The following is a 21694-nucleotide window of genomic DNA, read 5'->3' as shown; positions in this document are numbered from 1 at the left end:
TAAAGAAGTTGTGCTAAAAAAATACAATCTAGTCACAACCTCAAATTATTATAGTTGTACTTCTTTTAAATATCAGGATTTTGTTATAGATTTGTTTTCCAAAGAAAAATAATAATTAAAAAAAAACCATGAAACTTGATACTCCAAAATTCTGATGGTGTTTTATTAGCCACAATTGTAGTCTACATGCTAGAAAGGTGTCAAAAGTCCTGGCAGGTCAATTATAAATTTTAAAAGGAAGTTGTTGTTTTGGCCCAGATATCTAGAAGAGTAAAGAAAGAAAAACCAATTTGTTCCTTGGATGCACTGATGATCCTAACAATGTGAAGCATACAATAACTACCACAGACCTGGGGAATAATACTGTGAGTCTATTACTGCTAAGGAAAATAGCATAATTTTCCTTTTTAAAAATTTTTTCTTTACCATAATTTCTTTTAAAATAAATACCTTTCGTTTTTTTCCGTGGTTTTGAGGGTTTCTTCTTTAAAGACTGATTTTTAACTGACTTTTGTTTTCTTTTCTCTTCTTCAGCAAGAACTTTCTGAAGCAAATGAGCAAAAAAATCGAAGTCAAAAGGACGCTTTTCCTCTGTTTAAAAGAAAAATAAGGAAAAGAACTTTCAAGTTTCTATATTTTTTTAATCATCATAAAATCAAAAGAAAGTGGGCTTGTCTATTAACAGAATGGATAAACAACTCTAGTTACTATAATATAGTTGCATAATAGAACACCACTCACTCAGCATTCAAAAGGAACTATTGACACATGCAATAAATATGAATAAATCCCAAAAATATGCTGAGTGAAAGAAGGTACAAAAAGTACATACTGTATGATTTCATGAATAAGATATTCTAAAACAATCTATGGTGATGCAAATGAAACCAATGGTTGCTTTGGGCCAGGAGGACAAAAGTAGAGATTGATAAGAACTTGATGGACCGTTCTGGAGTGATGAAAATATTCTATACCTTTTTTTGGGTAGTGGTTACCACAGGTATATTCATTTGTCTGAAATTATCATGCTACATACTAAACTGTATATAATAATACATAAGCTAAAAAAATAAATAAATTGGCTAAGGTGACTAAGAAGTACTTAAAAAGCAGATATATTATATAAAATGTAAATATAAATCAATTTATAAAAATGAAACGAAACTAGTGTTTAAGTAGGCCTGAGGAGGGAATGCTAAGGGGTGTGAACGCTTTCTTTTCAGAGTAATGAAACTGTTCTAAAATTTTTTAGAAGATGAATGTGTAACAGTGTGATTATACTAAAAGCCACTGACTATACACTTTGGCTAAAATAGCCAGAAACAGCAGTTATGTACAGTGGGGGAAGCGTAGAGAGATTGAGAGGTGAGGAATATTCTTGTTTGTGTTTCAAGTTTATTATTATTGAAATAATGAGGAAACGGACTTGGCCCAGTGGTTAGGGCGTCCGTCTACCACATGTAAGGTCCGCAGTTCAAACCCCAGGCCTCCTTGACCTGTGTGGAGATGGCCCATGCGCAGTGCTGATGCGCGCAAGGAGTGTCCTGCCACGCAGGGGTGCCCCCCGGGTAGGGGAGCCCCACGCGCAAGGAGTGCGCCCCGTAAGGAGAGCCGCCCAGTGCGAAAGAAAGTGCAGCCTGCCCAGGAATGGCACCCTACACACTTCCCATGCCGCTGACGACAACAGAAGCAGACAAAGAAACAAGACACAGCAAATAGACACAGAGAACAGACAACCGGGGGGGAGAGGGGATTAAATAAATAAATAAATAAATAAATAAAAATCTTTAAAAAAAAAAAAGAAATAATGAAAATGCTCCAATAATGAAGTGATGAGTGCTCAACTATGTGTTTACAGGAAATACCACTGTACACTCTGAAGTGTATGCTTATTAACATGTATTAATAAAATGGATTTGTTATTTTAAAACATTTTTGGTAAAATTTTTTTTAAAAAAAGCAGATATAGCCCCACCCTTATATGCTTCAATGCCATCTTGTTGTCCACCACCTGGTTAGCTGCAGCTCTCTGTAAGTAAGTTCCCCTAATAAATGCTTAATGACTTATCACCCTGGCACTTGGTGCCTCTTTCTTCAGAATCTCAACAGGCCCCATTGTGGAGTAGTTTGAAGCAGTCGCAAATGGGTCTCCACCCATTTCTTCTTCTGGGGTGAGTCCTGCTTCTAGCTCAGCAGGACACAGAGCCCAGACTGTTTTGGTTACAAGATGGCTTTAGTACAGACATTTATTGCAAAACAAAAATAATTTAGTATCAGAAAATCAAGTCAGATCCTGGGATTCCTGAAAGTCCTGTTTTATTATCTAGCGCAGCCTTTATCTATTCCAACCCTCCACAAAAATGATTCTGAAAAATACAGTTCACACTAAAATAATCAATATATGATTGCTATATGATTCTCAGGTGAACACCAAATGTTAAAAAAAAGAGGTTTAAAATTTTAAATATTTTCCACAATAAGCACCAAAATCAGTGTTTAAAAATAACTATTGAAATGGCTTTAACAAAGGAGCCACACCTCAAATAGATTACTGATAGCTTCATGGATTCTTTTCTGATTATAATGTGCCTTAATATGTGACAGAAGAGCGAAGGATCACCAGCATGCAGTCTTTAGGAAGAAAATATCACTTTGATGATGCCTGGATTTAGACATTTTTCTCAGCCTCAAAACTGTAAGTCTGTTTAATGAATTCCCATTGTTAAAGCCAACATCTTTCATGGTGTCTGCTTTGAGTAGTCTAACAAACTAAAATAGGACCCAATACAACACTAGGTATAAAGTCTACTCACCTATCTTAGTGTCTACCCATAAAATAAGTGTACATGCCACACAACTCCACGCTTAAGATTTTTTTTCATGATTAGTATTATGGCAAATGGACATTGAATACATTCATGGAAATCTGATAATTGGAGGTCTATGAAAAACACATATCTTCCAAACAAAGAACACAGGAACTATTTTAAATAGTACATTTAATTTTTTCTTTATAGATTCCCTCCCCCCTCTTTTTTTTAAGAGGTACCAGCAACTGAGCCTGGGACCTCACATATACAACGCAGGAGTTGAACCACTGTGCTACACTCACTCCCAGGTTTACAGATCCCTTGATGTCTTTTTCTGGACTTAAAAGAGAAAAAAAAGTTCATTTTATTTATTTATTTTTTTGTCTTCATTTTTTTAATGTTACATTCAAAAAACATGAGGTCCCCATATACCCCCCACCCCCCTCACGCCACTCCTCTGCCTATAACAACCTCCATCATCATGAGACATTCATTGCATTTGGTGAATACATCTCTGAGCACTGCTGCACCTCATGATCAATGGTCCACACCATAGCCCACACTCTCCCACAGTCCACCCAGTGGGCCATGGAAGGACATACAATGTCTGGTAACTGTCCCTGCAGCACCACCCAGGACAACTCCAACCCCCAAAAATGCTCCCACATCATATCTCTTCCTCCCACTCTCTACCCCCAGCAACTACCATGGCCACTTTCTCCACACCAATGCCACATTTTCTTTGATTACTAATCACAATAGTTCATGAATAGAATATCAGTATTCATGAATAGAGCATCAGTAAGTCCACTCTAATCCATACTCTATTCCTCCATCCTGTGGACCTTAGAATGGTTGTGTCCACTCCACATCTATATCAAGAGGGGGCTTAGATTCCACATGGATGCTGGATGCAATTCTCCTCTTCAGAGAAGCCTTTCCTTATTACTCAATCTAAACAGCCACCCTAACTGCCTCTTTGTTCCTTCTTCTTAGAAATGAACCATTTATAGTACTCTATCTTCCAGAAACAATTAACTCTTTTTTGAAAACATTTCCTTCATAATATAGTATACTTAGAAGTGGTATCCTCAGTCCCTCTATATTTCTTGGACTCTGACCTCTGTTTACCAGTTTTTCGCTGTTTTAGCTAATTTCTTGCCTATAACTTTGTAGCTAAATAGAAAACTTTCTGGTCATTCTTCCTAGGTCAATATAGGGACAAAACAAATCATAAAACACACTGGAGCCATATATAAAACATTGGTCATTTTATAGAACATCTAAATGATACTTTGTAAAAGAGTCTTAATACTTACGGAATGCTTTGTCGATTCTCCACCCGTTTGTTTTCTCTTCACGTTTAAATTTATTCTGTTTAAAAAAAAAACCAACTATAGTAATTTTCCCCACTAAGTAAAAGATTACTTTTAAAACAGTATTATACCCTAATATAAAAAATAAAAAATTTATTTAAAAAAAAATTAAAATGATGCTCATATGAATAACAAACTGTCCTTTACTAAATAATGTCTTTCCAACATGGAAGTTGTTTCAACACACCAAAATCCCTACCCTCCGTTCACCTACAGAGGAAGTCTGAGGGCATAAAAGTTTGTGTCTAAGAATATGTAATTACAAATATGTATTTGTAATTACAAATATGTAATTTGAGAGAGGGAAAAACAAGCCAATCACTCCCTTGATGGATCAATGGGTGATTAGCTTTTTTTTTTTAAACAAATCAGTTTTATTGGTACATATTAATAAAGCATACAATTAATCCAAAACGAACTGTGTCTGGTCTGGTCATATAGGTATGCACTCATCACGTCAATCATTTTAGAGTACTTTCATTATTCCAATAATAATACTAATAATCAGTTTTATTTAAAATTCAAAAATCAAACTTCCATTGCAAAAAAACACATGCAAATGGAAGAAACACACAAAACAAATTAACTGCCCATAGTCCACTTCCTCCCTTCAAAATAACCATTAATCTGAATTTTAAAGCAATAACTTCTTCACATTTATCATTTTATCACCCACTGTATATCTTGGGCAATATATATACTCTACAGTTATAGTTTAGCCTTGCCTATTTGTTAACTTGATGACTTGAACATCTTTTATTGTTCCCCCTTTTGTTCTTTTACTTTTTTTGTTCATTAAAAATACCACATAACGCACAAGTTTTCAAGGACGACCATCTTTCTCCCTTAAAAGAGTACATTACTCATTAAATATCTCAAAAATTAACAAAACTTACCTCCACAAAGAGTGAAAGGCTATATAACTAAAGTAAAAATTCTGAGAGAAATGCCAATACTATTCACACATTATTCTATACTAAAATACTTAACCTATCATATTTTACCTAACTGGGAAAATAATTAAAAGCAATTTAAAACTTTTTGAAGATGAATACATTGATACCAGTCATTGAGTTCATAGGCAGGAAGTATTTTAAGCCAAATTTCATGATTGCAAAATAAATGCGAAAATTTTCATCTCAACAGCCTTGATAAAGTAACTAGTTAAAGACTTATTCTCCACCACCCCTCCCACCATAAATAACTTTAACAGTGAACAAAATATATGCATCAACTATTTCCAAGCACTGGACTATAGGCAGAGAAAGACTAGAAACGCCAATGGAAGCTGTCCATCCCCACCATCACCCACCTCCGTCATTCCCACTGGCTCTCTGCCTAAGGTCAATATCCTAATCAATAAAAGGGAGGGAAATAAATGTGGCTCAAGCCATTGGGCTCCCGACTACCATACAGGAGGTCCAGGGTTCGATTCTCAGGGCCTCTTGGTGAAGGCAAGCTGGCCCACACAGGATTGCTGATCTGAGTGGAGAGGTGGTGCAACAAGATGACACAACAAAAAGAGACATAGACAAGAGACAATGAGAGACACAGCAGACCAGGCAGCTGAGGTGGCACAAGAGATTGAGTGCCGCTCTCCCATTCCAGAAGGTTCCAGGATCAGTTCCCAGTGTTGCCTAAAGAGAAGACAAGCAAAGACAGAAGAACACAAGCAAATGGACACAGAAAGCAGACAGTGAGTGCAAAAAGCAATTGGGAGGTGGGAGGCAGAATAAATAAGTAAATCTTAAAAAAAAAAAAAAAAGGAAAAGGAAAAGGAAGTGATAGCCAAGTAGAACAGAGACCCGCCTTAGCTGAGAAGGTAAGAAAATTTTTAGGAAAGAAGGGAACTGTGTAAAGAAGGGGCCTCACAAGCCTGGTGGAAGTTTCTCATGGGTAATTAGCCTAAATCTGCATTGCATATTCTCAGAGAATAAGGCCTAACAGACAGCAGCTGCTACAGAAATGAGAACAGACGAAGATTCCAGAAGTAATGTAATGTTGAAAGATGACAGAGTTCTAGTCCAAACGAATGGAAAGAACTCATTAATATCCAGGCATTTGCCTGGAAACCAGAAAGGCTGCCATTTGGAGATAAGGACCATACCCTACAGAGATAAGGACCATACCCTACAGTGGCCATTCTCAGGGATCTAAGGTGAGAATTAAGCCCTAATGCCTAAAGGGTGCTACTATAGGTAATGAATTAACTGCTCTCCTATGCTTCTTGAATGGTACTTGTATGACCAACCTAGGAGAACACAGAAAATAATAATTCAAAGTATTTTCTGTAGTTCTAGTGAGAAACCCACACTTGGGAAAGGACATTCTAGACTAAGAACCAGTCTACCGTGTGGAGCTGGCCATGCGCAGCGCTGATGCGCGCAAGGAGTGCCGTGCCACGCAAGGGTGTCCCCCGCATGGGGGAGCCCCACGCGCAAGGAGTGCGCCCGTGAGGAAAGCCGCCCAGCGTGAAAAGAAAGTGCAGCCTGCCCAGGAATGGCGCCGCCCACACGTCCTGTGCCGCTGACGACAACAGAAGCGGACAAAGAAACAAGACGCAGCAAATAGACACAGAGAACAGACAACCAGGGGAGGGGGGGAAATTAAATAAATAAATAAATCTTTAAAAAAAAAAAGAACCAGTCTAGATATATATGATAAAAGTATAAAACTAAGTCTTGACAACATCAAGCAGAGCTGGCAATAAATTGCCAACCATGACAAAACTCAACACTCTTTAAAGGAAAGAAAACATAATACAGACACTATACAACATATTATCTACAATGTCTGACATGGAATTTTAAAAAAAGCTCCAAGATATGAAAAAAATAGGAAAATGTGATGCAGTCAAGAAAAAGTTCAAAATTATCCAGATTTGAAATTACCAGACAAAAATGTTAAAGAACCTATTATAAATATTTTCAAGGATTTAAAAGGACATATGAAGTGAACAAATAGGGAAAACTCATTAGAGAAATGGAAACTGAAAAATAACCAAGTGGAAACTACAGAAATGAAAAATATAATAAAATACAGCATCAGAAATGAAACATTCACTGAATAAGCTGAAGCAAGCAGAAGACAGGGTCAATGAACCAAAAGACATAGTAACTGAAACTATTTAAACTTAAGTAGACAGAGAAAAAAGATTAGGGAAAAAAATAATCTATAGTACAATGTCAACGTCAAGAAGGGTAAAATATGTCTTTGGCATCCCAGAAGGAAAGAAGTTGAAAAAATACTAAAAGAAATAAGGGCTAAAATTTTCAAAATTACACTAAGAAATATAAACCCCAAAATTCCAGAAACCCAAGGCAGTATAAACACAAAGGAAACCACACCTAGGCATATCATAGTCATACAGTTAACACCAAACTTAAAGAAAAAAATCTTGAAAATGTCATAGAAAACAATTAATCACATACAAGGAAAGTATAATATGATTGGCAGCTAACTTTTCCTCAAAAATACTAGAGGCAAGAAGACAATGGATGCCAAATTTAAAACATCGAAAGGGAAAAACTGTCAAACCAGACTTGGAAAAAAAAAAATCTTTCAGAAATGAGGCTGAAATAAAGACATTCAGATAAATGAAAGCAGAGAGAAATTATCAACAGCAGGCCTACACCACAAGAAATTTTCTAAAGGAGACTATTCATACTGTAAAAAATTGATACCAGACAGAAATTCAGACCAACAGAAAGGAATGAAAAGCACCAGAAATGACAAATATGTGGCTATTAAAGAGTAGCTTCTGTTTTCTTCTAAATTTCCTTAAAAGACAAAAGACTTTTTACACGTGACTTTTTTTTAAACCCACAACTCCTCTTTATAAAAGAAAAAAAAGATTATTTAAAGCAAAAAGAAATTCATTGTTAAGGTGAAATTGATTAGGTATTACAGAAGTAATATTTATAACAGCACAAAGGATCGCCAGGTAAATGGAATTACACTTTTTTAAGAGGTTTTTTTTTTTCTGGTGAAGTAAGAAGTTTAAAGAGTGAATTAGTACAATACAGAAAAGAAAATGCAATGATAAAAAATATTTGATCAGGGAGCAGACGTAGCTCAGTGGCTGAGTACCTGCTTCTCATGTACAAGGTTCTGGGTTCAATCTCCAGTACCTCACAAAAAAAAATTTTTTTTTAAGTTTTGATTAACTCATATGAGGTAGAAAAGAGGAATTAAAAAGCACATGGAAGAAGGGGATAATAGTAAGATGGTAAACTTAAATCTAATGCAATCACTTTTAATATGAACTATAAATGAGCTAAAAAAGTATAAAATGGACTTTTCCTCCTTTTATCAAGGATCAACATAAGAGTATGAACATACAATCAATGAACATTTCCTTATCTCTTGCAGAAAAACTATATAATTAAATAAAATTGAAAGGTAGAGATTTCAAACTGAATTTAAAAGCAAGATCCAACTATATTTGTTTATAAAGATGTACTTAAAATTTAAAGACACAGATAGGTTGAAAGTAAAAGGTAGGAAAGAAATCATACACACTGCAAGTAGACTAAAGGTGGTATTGCTATACTAATAACTAAAAAAGTAGACATCATGACAAGGATTATTGCCAGAGATAAAAAGGGACATTTCCTAATGATAAAAAGATGAATTTGGAGAGGATGGACAACCACCACACCAATGAATCATGAGAGTCTACAACTGCAAGCAAGAGAGTCCCACCCATCAGCCATATGGGATCAAAGCCCCCCTCTCAATTAGAGGTAGAATGGATATCACCATCCCAGAATCCTCAGGATTGGGAAATAAAATATGGACTAAAGTGGACTTACTGGTATTTAACTTTAAACTTACTGTGATTCTAGCAATGAAAGAAACTGTATCATTTATGTGGAGACAGTGGCCACTGGAGGTGAAGTCAGGGAGAAGGAAAAGGAGGTATTATATAGGACTTGGAATAGTCCTGAATGACACTGCAAAGACAGGCCATTATATATCCTGCCATAACCTATAGAATGGAGTGGGAGAGAGTGTAAACTACAATGAAACTATAATCCATGCTGTGTGGCAATGTTCCAAAATGTTTTCATCAATTGCAATGAATGTACCACACTAATGAAAGAGGTTGTTAATGTGGGGAAAAGTGGGAGGTGGGGGAGTGGGGTATATGGGAATCCTGTATACTTTTTAATGTAACATTTTATATAATCTAAGTATCTTTTAAAAATAAAAAATAAAAATAAACTTTAAAAAGGGATGATTCAACAAGAGGACCTTTTGCTAAATATGAGTGTACTTAAAACAGCTTCAATATACATGAAGCAAAATCGACAGATCTAAAGACAAAAAGTGACAAACACATAATCATGTTTGGAGATTTTATTTCCTTTCTTAGAAATTGACATAACTAGTCAACACGATACACAACAACTGCAGAATATACATTCATTTCAAGTTCATTTGAAACAATCGCTAATATGAGTTTACAGGTCCTAAAATAAATCTCAATAGATTCCAAAAAGATTGAAATCTTATAGATTATGTTCTTTGACCAGAGCAGAATTAAAACAGTAACAATAAGATATTTAGAAATTAAAGCACCCTTATAAATAATTCACAAGTTAAGGATGAAATAACAAGGCCAACTAGAAAATATTTAAAACTGAATGATATAAAACAACATATCAAACTTTGGAGTTCATTAAAGCAGTACTTAAAAGGAAACATGTAGATTTACATATCTGCATTAAAAAACGGATTAATATCAATGCTCTAAGTTTTAAGCTTATGAACCCAGAAAAAATAGAGATTAAACCCAAAGTAGGGGAAACGGACTTGGCCCAGTGGTTAGGGCGTCCGTCTACCACATGGGAGGTCCGAGGTTCAAACCCCGGGCCTCCTTGACCCGTGTGGAGCTGGCCCATGTGCAGTGCTGATGTTCACAAGGAGTGCAGCGCCACGCAGGGGTGTCCCCGCGTAGGGGAGCCCCACGCGCAAGGACTGCGCCCCATAAGGAGAGCCGCCCAGTGCCAAAGAAAAGTGCAGCCTGCCCAGGAATGGCGCCGCCCACACTTCCCATGCCGCTGACGACAACAGAAGCAGACAAAGAAACAAGACGCAGCAAATAGACACAGAGAACAGACAACCGGGGGAGGGGGGGGAATTAAATAAATAAATAAATCTTAAAAAAAAAAAAAGTAAATAGAAGAAAGGAAATGTGAAGAGTGAAAATCAATGAAAGAGAAAACAATCAACATAGCCAAAAGCTGGCTCTTAAAAGTCAGTTTTAAAGTTGATAAACCCTTAGCAAGACAGATAAGTGAAAATGAGGGAAAATACAAATTACCAGTTAAAGAGGGATATCATCATAGAGCCTACAAGCATTAAAAAGAAATGGGGAGGTTCCATCCAGTTCTCCCAGCGACCCTGCTGCTGTCCCACCAGCCCAGGCAGCAGTAGGAGCAGTAGCAGCCAGCAGCCCTGCTTCAGAGGTCTCCCGGCACGCAGTGTCCCACAGCACTGCCAAGATGCCGAAGAGGATAGGTCAGCTCAGCTGAAGCGGCGGGGAAGGAGGAGCCCAAGAGGTCATCGGTGAGGCTATCCGCTAAAACTGCTGCTGTAAAAGTGGAAGTGAAGCCAAAAAAGGGAGCGGGAAAGGATAAATCTTCAGACAAAAAAGTGCAACCAAAAGGAAAAAGGGGCGCAAAGGGAAAACAGGTTGAAGTGGCTAAGCAAGAAACTGAAGATGTACCTGCAGAAAATGGAGAAAGTGAAAATGAGGAGAGTCCAGCCTCTGATGAAGCAGGAGAGAAAGAAGCCAAGTCTGGTTAATACCACATACCATGTCTTATCAGTGTCCCTGTTTCTCCCTTCTTGTACTATCCAGAGAAATATTTTTATCAGCTATTTTATAAATGCAAGTTTTTTAGTAGATCTAGAAAAACCATTTTTAAGAAGGCGATTGGAATCCCACCTCATCCCATTTTTTTAATATAAATGCTTTTTTTTAAGAGGGGGAAATCACCTGCTTGTTGTTTATGGTTTGGTACAACCAGAAAACAGCGGGATATTGAATTATGGGAGGCTTTGACTATCTTGGGGGTCAACTTAATATTCCACTGGGGGCTGGCAGTTTTTATACCCTTTAGTACAACACAAACTAAAGGGTGATTTGGAATCACAATCATGCATTTAATATGTGTTGAACATTTTAAATTACTCCTAATCCCATGTTTTCTAGTAGACATGTCTCTTAAAACCACTCCCTGATCTCAGCTCTCCCTGTGAAAACTCTGTAAGATTCTTGGTTGTGGTCATCCAGTTTTTCTAACAACTTTGTTATGTGCTGGAAGACTGGAAATATGAGTATGTAGTGTGTATGGTATTGTGAATTCATGGGACTTAAAGAAGTAACAGTTTATCAACATTTGAAGATATTGGTACTTGATATCCTCTTAAGGAAAACTTGTCTCCAAATTTTAAGCTGGAGAGTCACTGGAATAACTTTAGAAAAACAACTACGTGGCTTTTTAGGTTTTCGGTATGTACATTAAGAATTGTGTACAAATTGTTTATAATGTGTATGCTGATCTTCAAAACAACCAATTAAACCTCAATTATGAAAATAAAAACAAAAAAAATTTTTTAATTTAAAAAAAATGGGGAAAAAAAGAAAAAAATTAAAATTAAAAACCAAAATGGGAGCAATATGCAAACTTCATACGAACATAATCAACAACTTAGTATTAAAGCTGACACAAGAAAAAGAAAATCCAAATAACCCTATATCTGTTAAAGAAATTGAATTTGTAATAAAAAACCTTCCTCCAAAGAAAACTACAGGTTTCACTGGTGAATTCAAACATTGAAGAAATAGTACTAATCTTAAAGTCCTCAGAAACGAGAAGAGGAAACAATTGTCAATTTCTTTTCTGAGATGACCATTATCCTGATACCAAAACAGAACAATAACATTAAAAGAAAATAACAGGGAGGACTGTGAGGAGATGGCAGAGTAGGGAGCTCAAGGACCCAGTTCTTTCACCAGAACAACTATTAAACAAGAAGGAACTGTCTGAAACAAATATTTTGAAACTCCAGAGGCCAGAATAATGCTGTAGAATATCCAAGGAAGGGGGAGAGAAATAGGCTGATAAATTACAGTAAAGAACAGTATATTATTCTCTCTATATGGCACCTACCAGCACCCAATCCCCATTCTCACAGCAAGCAGCCATGTCCAGCCCTTGGCTAATTACTGGTGAAAGAAAGGGACATAAAAATCTTCATACCCAAGAAGATGAATGGGCACTGATCACTGCTTTTGAATAGTGACTTCAGATCGCTTGGGAATCAGCTCTGAAGGCTGCCATTGTTTCAAAGAAATAAAACCAGGGATGAAAAGGGGGACAATAAAACTGATTCCTCATATATATATAAACAGAGGCATGCAGCAGCAAACTCAAAATCATAGAAGAAAAAATAAGTGATCATGAAGAAAGAAGAATTGAAAATGAAGAGACAGAAGAACAGAGAAAGAAAAGAATGGAAAAAATTGAGCAGAGGCCCAGGGAGTTGAATGATAACATGAAGCACAACAAAAAGAGGATTTGAAAAAATAATGGCTGAAAATTTCCCATCTCTCATGAGACATTAATTTACATGTCCAAGAAGCACAGCATACTCCAACTGGAATAAAGCCCAACAGACCTACTCCAAGACACATACTACTCAGAATGTCAAATGCCAAAAATAAAGAGAAAATTCTGAAAGCAGCAAGGGAGAAGCAAACCATTACATACAAGGAATGTCCAGTAAACTTACTGCAGAATTCTCATCAGAAATCATGGAGGCAAGGTGAGGGTGGTATGATATAATTAAGGTACTGAGGGAAACCGACTTTGGCCCAGTGGTTAGGGCGTCCGTCTACCACATGGGAGGTCCGCGGTTCAAGCCCCGGGCCTCCTTGACCCGTGTGGAGCTGGCCCATGCGCAGTGCTGATGCGCAAGGAGTGCCATGCCACACAGGGGTGTCCCCCGCGTAGGGGAGCCCCACGCGCAAGGAGTGCACCCATAGGGAGAGCCGCCCAGCGCCAAGGAGGGAGCAGCCTGCCGAGGAATGGCACCGCCCACACTTCCCGTGCCGCTGATGACAACAGAAGCGGACAAAGAAACAAGACGCAGCAAAAAGACACAGAAGACAACCGGGGAAGGGGAGGGGAATTAAATTAATTAATTAATTAATTAAAAAAAAAAAAGAATGACTACATTTATTAAAAAAAAAAAGGTACTGAAAGAGAAAAATCGTCAGCTGAGAATTCTTTATCTGGCAAAACTGTCCTGCAAACGTGAAGGTTGAGTTTAAAACATTCACAAATAAGAGAAACTAGGAGAGTTTGTAAAAAAGAATCCAGCTTTGCAAGAAATACTAAAGGGAGCCCTACAACCCAAAAGGAAAAGAAAGGAGAGGCTTGCAGGAGAATATAGAAGGGAAAACTATCAGAAAGGATAACCAAAATGATAAAATGACAGATGAATATAAGATATGACATACGAAAGACAAAGATTAAAATGGTGGAAGCAAATAATGCATTTACAGTGATATCATTGAATATGAATGGATTAAACTCCCCAGTCAAGATACAGGCTAACAGAATGGATTAGAAAACATAATCCATCCATATGTTGTCTATAGGACTTACCTTAGATCTAGGGATAAAAATCGACTGAAAACTAAAGGTTGGAAAAAGATATTCTACACAAACAATAGCCAAAAAAGAAGAGGGGGAGCTATACTAATATCAGACAAAACAGACTTTAAATGTGAAAAAGGATGAGATGCAGAAGGCTATTATATATTAATAAAAGGGATAATCCACAGGAAGAAATGACTGTCAAATATCTATGCACCTAACCAGGGTATCCCAAAATACATTAGGCAATAATAGTTGGAGACTTCAACATGCCACTTACATCAATAGATAGAACAACTGCATAGAAGATCAACAAGGAAACAGAGAAATTGAACAGTATGATAAATGAGATGAACCTGACAGACATATACGGAACACTGCACCTCAAAGCAGCAGGTTAAACATTCTTCTCAAATGCCCATGGAACTTTCTCTAGAATAGAAACCATGAGATATCATTTCACACCTATTAGAATAGCCACTACTAAAAAGACAGAAAACTACAAGTGTTGGAAAGAATGTAGAGAAAAAGTAACATTTATTCACTGTTGGAGAGAATATAAAATAGAACAGTCCCTGTGGAGGATTGTTTGGCAGTTCCTAAGGAAGTTGAATACAGATTTGCCATGTGATCTGGCAATAACACTACTAGGTATATACCCAGCAGAACCAAGAACAGTGACATAAAGACATCTGCACTCCGATGTCAGAGTGGCATTACTCACAATTGCCAAAAGAAGGAAACAACCCAGATATCCATCAACCGATCAATGGATAAACAAATCGTGGTGTATTCAGGGAAGCAGATGTGGCTCAACTGATAGAGTGTCTGCCCACCGTATAGGAGGTTCAGGGTTCGAACCCAGGGCCTCCTGGCCCTTGTGGTGAGCTGGCCCATGCACAGTGCTGCTGCACGCAAGGAGTGCCATGCCACTCAGGGGTGTCCCCCATGTAGGGGAGCTCCACGTGCTAGGAATGCGCCCTGCAAGGAGAGCCACCCCATGCAAAAAGAGCTGCCTAGGAATGACACCACACACATGGAGAGATGATGTAGGAAGATGGCGCAACAACAAAGAAAAAAGAGACACAGATTCCCATGCCACCCAATGAGAATGCAAGCAGACACAGAAGAACACGCAGCAGATGGACACAGACAGTAGACAATGGGGGGCGGGGGGGGAGAGAAATAAAAATAAATGGAAAAAAATCCCACAAATTGTGGTGTATTCATACAATGGAGTATTATTCAGCTGTAAAAAGCAATGAAGTCATGAAGCATATGACAACATGGATGAATTTGGAGGACATGAGTGAATCAAGCCAGACACAAATGGACAAATGCTATATGATTCTGCTATTACAAACTTAACATATTGAGTAAACTCATTGAGTTAATAACTAGAATACAGGTCACGAAATACAGAATGAGGTTAGAGAATGGAAAGCTGAGGTTTAATCTGTGCAGATTTGTTAAAAAGGTTGTTTGTAAATCTCTGGAAATTAATAGAAATGGTGAAAGGACATCATAGTGTAGAAGTGCTAATATATGGGTACTCTATATTACTAGAAGGAAAGCTAAAAAATATAACATGGGGGAAATGGATATGGCTCAAACAGTTAGGCTCCCATTTACCATATAAGAGGTCGAGGGTTTGATAGCCAGGGCCTCTTGGTTAAGGCAAGCTGGCCCATGCAGAGTGCTTGCCCACACAGGAGTACTGCCCTGTGCAGGAGTGCCCCCCTGCCTCCGCACAGGAGTGCCACCCTGTGCAGGAGTGCCGGCCAACATGGAGAGCTGGCACAGCAAGATGACGCAACAAGAGACACAGAGGAGAGCCAATAAGAGATGTAGCAGAACAGGATGCTGAGATGGAGAGGAGAATGATGGCCTCTCTCCCAGTCTAGAAGGTCCCAGGATCAGTTCCTGGAGCCGCCCAATAAGAATATAAGCAGACACAGAAGAACACACAGCGAATGGACACAGAGAGGAAACAACAGGGGGGTGGGGGGAGAGAAATAAATATATAAATCTTTAAAAATATATATATATATATATCACGGGATGATACAGCATAGCAAAACTTCATATGAAATATAAGTATGGGTAATATTTCATATATAAGACTGCTTTTCTTTGAAATAGAACAAATGTATGTTAATGTTACAAGATGTTAATATCAGGCAAAAAATACAACCAAAGTAAACTATGGAAAGTGGGGTACAGGAATATATTAATAATTTCCACTAAGACTTACCAAATCCAATGGATGTGTCATGATGATGGGAACGAGTGTTGTTGGGGGAGGGGAGAGGGGGGGTGGGGGGGTGGGGTTGAATGGGACCTCACATACATATTTTTAATGTAATATTATTACAAAGTCAATAAAAAATAAAAAAATTAAAAAAAATAAATAAATAAATAAAAGATACTCCTCATCCAATTTGAAACATGTTTCCGAAGTTTAAATTTGGGAACATACTGTTATATTGCATCATGAACTAATGTTTATAAATCTTGGCTAGGGAAACTGTATTGCATAAAATATTTTCAATGAAAGTTTTAGTTTGGTATATGTGAACATTTAAAATATTCCACAATTTTTGTAACCCTTTTAAGAAATTATATTTTAAAATACTGAATGGCTCAAAAAAAAAAAAAAAAAAATTTCCACTAAGGATTAAAAAAAAAAAGTATACTAAGTGAAAGACACTTGACAAAAGATACTATATGTTGTTTGACTCAATCTATGTAATTACAAATAATTTAGAGGGACAGTAACAGAATAGCAGGTTATGTATGGCAGGAGAAGGAAAGAGAAATCAAGGTGATTATTAAGGGGTAGAGTCTTTTTGTCTGTTTTTCCTTTATTATTATTATTATTGGAGTAATAAAACATGCTCTAACATTGATTAAAGTGACGAATGTGCAAATATGTGATTATACCAAATACCACTGATTATACCCTTTGGATGCTTTATGAATACGTTATCAATAAAATTGGGTTTTTTAAAGAGGTAATAGGGATTGAACCCAGGACCCTGTACATGGGAAGCAGATGCTATAATGACTGAGCTTCACCCACTCTTCTAAAAGAGGGAGGACCCCCTACCTCATACCACATACAAAATTTAATTCAAAATAGATCAAAGACCTAAATATAAGAGCTAGAACTATTAAACTCCTAGAAGAAAATGTAGAAAAGCATTTTCAGAACCTTGTGTTAGGCAATGGGTTGTAAGACTTTACACCCAAAGCACAAACAAAGAAAGAAAAAAATAGATAAACTGGACCAACAAAATTGCAAACTTTGGGCCTCAAAGGATTTTATCATAAAAGTAAAATGACAACCTACACAATGGGAGAAAATATTTGGAAACCACATATTCAATAAAGGATTAATATCCAGTATAAAGAAATCCTTCAACTTAAAAACAAAACACCCAACAACCACTTAAAAAATGGACAAACAACTTGAATAAACAGACATCACTCCAAAAAAGACATACAATTGGCCAGAAAGCACACGAAAAGATGCTCAACATCATCAGCGACCAGGGAAATGCAGATCAAAACCACAAGACACCATTTCACAACCATTATGTGGCTATTTTTTAAAAACTGAAAATAACCAGTGTTGCTGAGAGGATGTATAGTAATAGAAACACTCGTTCATTGCTGGTGGCAGTGTAAAATGGTGCGGAACACAGTTTGGCGGTTCCTTGGAAAGATATGTATAGAACTACCATATGAACCAGCAATCACACCACTCAATACATACCCAAAAGAACTGAAAGCAGGGACTCAAACACATATCTGCACACTAATATTTATAGCGGCATTATTCACAATTGCCAAAAGATGGAAGCAACCTAGGTGTCCATCAACCACTGAATGAATAAATGAAATGTGAATGGAATATTATTTGGCATGAAAAGGAATAAGTCCTGGTATTGGGATGAACCCTTAAGACATCATGTTGAGTGAAATAAGCCAGACACAAAAGGACAAATATTATTATGATCTCACCAATTTGATACAATTAAAATGAGCAAACTCATAAAGCCAGAATCTAGAATATAGGTTATCAGCTGATGGGATGGGGATAGGGAATGGGAAGTTAAGGCTTAAAATGGACACAATTCCTATATGGAATGATGGAAATATTTTGGTAATGATGGTGTTGATGATAGCACAATGTTTTGAATGCAATTAACGGCACTGAAATATATTGCTGAGCATGATTAAAAGGGGAAATAGTAGACTGTATATATGGTAACAAATAAAAATTAAAGAAACAAAAGAAAACATGGCACTACACTCCACTACACAGTGAACCTTATATTAAATCATGGATTTTAGCTGTAGTTACAATTATTAAAATGTGCTATCATCAATTGTAATCAATGTTTGACATCATTGCAAGGTGCTGCAATGGGAATCCTGTATTTTATACATGATTTTCTGTAAACTCACAACTTCCCTAATAAAGAAAAAAAAATTACAGAATTTTTTTTAAAAAGAAAATTATATACCAATATCCCTCATGAACACAGATGTACAAAAAACTCCAAGAAAATATTAACAAATAAAATTTAGCAGCACATAAAAAGAATAATACAATCCAAATAGGGTTCATCCCAGGAATATAAGGTTGTTTCAACTTTTGAAAACCAATGTAATTCATTAGGCCTTAAATAAAGTTAATTCTTACTTTCCAACACTTTGCCCAAAGACCTGCTGGAACCATACTAGACTAAATAATGTATGAGAGAAATAACCTCGTGAGACAAATATATCATTAATTCTTTAGATGATCATAAAGCTCCAAACATAGACAATATCAATTTCAAGCCTCCAATTTTAAACTTCAATTTTACAATTTATTCTCTTTATAGCAACATAAGAAAATGAGTATCAAGAATGCAAACAGTCCCTCATCTCTTGCAAAAATGCAGTAAGACTATTCTATTACACTATACAATGCTCCATACATAATGTCCCAGAAAAATCCATGCATAGTCTAGTTCTAGAAAAAAAACGTTTATCTTTCCTAACAGTTCCTTTTATTAATGTAATGAATATCATGGTGATGGGAAATAAAGAAAAAAGCCCACTGGTTGGGTGAAGACCTCTCTATGAAGTAGCACACATTACGACAACAGTGTGAAATCAATCAAATGTAGTCAAACACAGGGAACTTGTATCAAGTTTTTAAGCAAAGGGAACTACATATAAAACAGAGAAAGGTCATCCTGTCAGGAATAATTGACATCACTGTCATTGTTAACAATGTAACTGGCTGTGCCCAAAATTAAGGTGGCCTAGGAAAGCAAGAGTTAGATCAGATAATGAGAAATACATAATTCAGCATATTTCCTTTGTCTCTTCCTAGGAAATTAGAAATAAATGTGTTCAAATGTTACCCTTAACCCAAGTATTCTGTTACACTTATCCTCCCTCTTCATTATCTAGTTCTTCTTTTATCCTAGTTTCAGCAACTTTATTGGTATTCCCTCAGATCCATTTTAAAAATGGGTAAGATATAAATAAGAAAATATAATACTAAAGTAGAATGTACTCATATTAGAATTGAGAAATATATTACTTTTCAAACAATAATGAAAAAGAAATGTAAGAAAAATATAATAATGAAAAAGGACCAAGATTTATATTAAAGATAAAAAATATATGTATTAGTAACATTTAGTCCCTTTCAAATCAACAAATGTAATGAGTATACTTTACCTTAATTTCTATTCTTGCTCTGTGAGGAAAAAGCTGTCCAATCATAGAAAAGTCCGTTCCTACCATGCTGATGGCTAAAAAAAACATATCTGTTTCTGTAAAAATAAAAGTTTTAGAATAGCTGATAATTAATCTTTTCAATATTTCGAAGGAAAAAAAAAAACTTATTTAGAAGTATATATTCTGATTTTAAAATAATTCTGACAGTACTTAATAGTTTTTTTATTAAATTCCAATAAATCCTTAGTCATAGAACCATATATATTTCCATTTTACTGCAAAGTACTTCATGGACTATCTAAAAATACTTTCTTTAAAACCATTGAAAAAAACACACTCTAAAATATTAGCTGACGTAATGAAACTGTTCTAAACTTTTTTGTGGTGATGAATGCATAACATTGTGATTATATTGAAAGCCATTGATTATACACTTTGGATAGATCATATAGTATGTGATTATATGTCAATAAAACTCCTTAAAAAAAATAAATGTGCAAGAAAAGCCAGAAATATTAGCTATGTACAGCAGGGGAAGCATACAAAGACTGAAAGGTGAAGAATCTTCTTGTTTGTGTTTATTATTATTACTGAAATCATGAAAATGCTGTAATAATGACTGAAATAATGAATGTACAACTATGTGATTACACCAAATACCACTGATTGTATACTTTGGATGAATTATATGCTTTAGTAATATATATCAATAAAATTGATTTGTTTAAAAAAATAAAAACATATTTGCATGCTCATTCTAAAGCAGGTAGAACATTAAAAAAAAAAGACATTCTCCCTACCTGGCCTCATTCACAATGCCCTGAAGAAAACTGTCAGTTCTAGTCAGAATTTACACTACATAAGCAACTAAGCAATATGTGAAAGTAGCTAGGATAGGCAAGAAACTAGTAAAAGGGAAATTGGAGAACAGAGGTACAGAACATTTCTTTTCACTCTGCATTCTTCTAACATGTCTGAGTTTTTTCCCAAAACTATTATTATAATTTTAAAATAAAAACTAATAATCATGGAGTGGGTATAGCTCAGTGATTGAGCACCTGCTTGGCATGTATGAGGTCCCAGATCAATCCCCAGGTCCTCCTAAAAAATTTTTAAATTTAAAAATTAAAAAAAAAAAAAGAGTAAAAAGTAAGCAACAGTGGGCAGATGTGGCTCAAGTGGTCGAGCACCTGCTTCCCACATGGGTGGTGCTGGTGCCTCCCAGAAACAAACAAACAAAAACCAACTCAAGGGAGCCAATGTGGCTCAGCGGTTGAGTGTCAGCTTCCCACATACAAGGTCCAGGGTTCAATCTTCAGCCCCGGTACCTCAAAACAAAAAAAAAAAACAAAAAAAAAAACCTAAGCAACAGCAAACAAAAGGTATTACACACTTTTTCTAAGAGCATAATTTTTACCTATAGATAAGTTTATTATATAATATTACCTGAGGTAGAATATCATGAGCATTAGAAATATTGATAATTTTTCATTAAAATGGTATTTATGATACAGAGATTTAGCACAGAGAAATATTCTAGCCATAATAGCCATAAAGCTAATTCCTAAAATTTCTAAGATAAAGTCCAAGATACAATTCTATGGCAGGTAGTGAGATTTTTGCTAATAAATTTGGCTGCAAACTTTTTGAGAGAAAACAATGATAGTTTGTATTTACTTACTTAGGGAAGACCTAGTTAAATTCAGAAACATAGGGAATAATCTGCTTCGTTTCAAATAAATAACTTGCACAATTTAAAATGAAAATTAGTTACCTTTATTTGACCATGGTTTAGAGTAATAGTTTTTTCTAAAACTGGAGTATGTAGTTGTAGAACCACGCTCAAATATAGGGTCATTTTCCTCAACAACACAGGGGCCTTTTGTCCTTAAAACTTCTACAGTTAAACTGAAAGAAACACATTTTCAAACAGATCCACAATAAAAACAAGTAAGGAAACAAACAGCAAATGAAATCCGAATGGTTAAATTTTGAAATTTACCCTGGTATTGTCATATCAAAAGCATAATAACATACACATGAAGTATGCACATTTACCAAGATTCTGCTAATTTTCACTTATAATATG

At 36.1% G+C, this 21694-nt stretch overlaps 1 protein-coding gene across 6 annotated transcripts in view; it reads right to left on the bottom strand.

Moving 5' to 3' along the window:
• The window catches only part of BDP1 (BDP1 general transcription factor IIIB subunit), a 122930-nt gene that overhangs the window by 92301 nt on the left and 8935 nt on the right, over nucleotides 1–21694 (bottom strand). For 5 of the 6 annotated variants that reach the window (XM_012527949.3, XM_012527950.4, XM_012527953.4 and 2 more), the window contains exons 6-9: nucleotides 21380–21513; nucleotides 19606–19700; nucleotides 4130–4184; nucleotides 451–591 (exon numbers count right to left, since the gene is read on the bottom strand). In XM_012527949.3, the coding sequence (XP_012383403.2) occupies nucleotides 451–591; nucleotides 4130–4184; nucleotides 19606–19700; nucleotides 21380–21513 (425 nt within the window). The remainder of the gene's footprint in view (nucleotides 1–450; nucleotides 592–4129; nucleotides 4185–19605; nucleotides 19701–21379; nucleotides 21514–21694) is intronic. The other variant, XM_071208499.1, reaches the window with a different exon arrangement.

Source organism: Dasypus novemcinctus, chromosome 2 (assembly GCF_030445035.2).
Source record: "Dasypus novemcinctus isolate mDasNov1 chromosome 2, mDasNov1.1.hap2, whole genome shotgun sequence".
NCBI classification, from domain to species: Eukaryota; Metazoa; Chordata; class Mammalia; order Cingulata; family Dasypodidae; genus Dasypus; species Dasypus novemcinctus.
The sequence above is the reverse complement of the archived record's forward strand: the minus strand, read 5'-3'. Positions and strand labels throughout refer to the sequence as shown.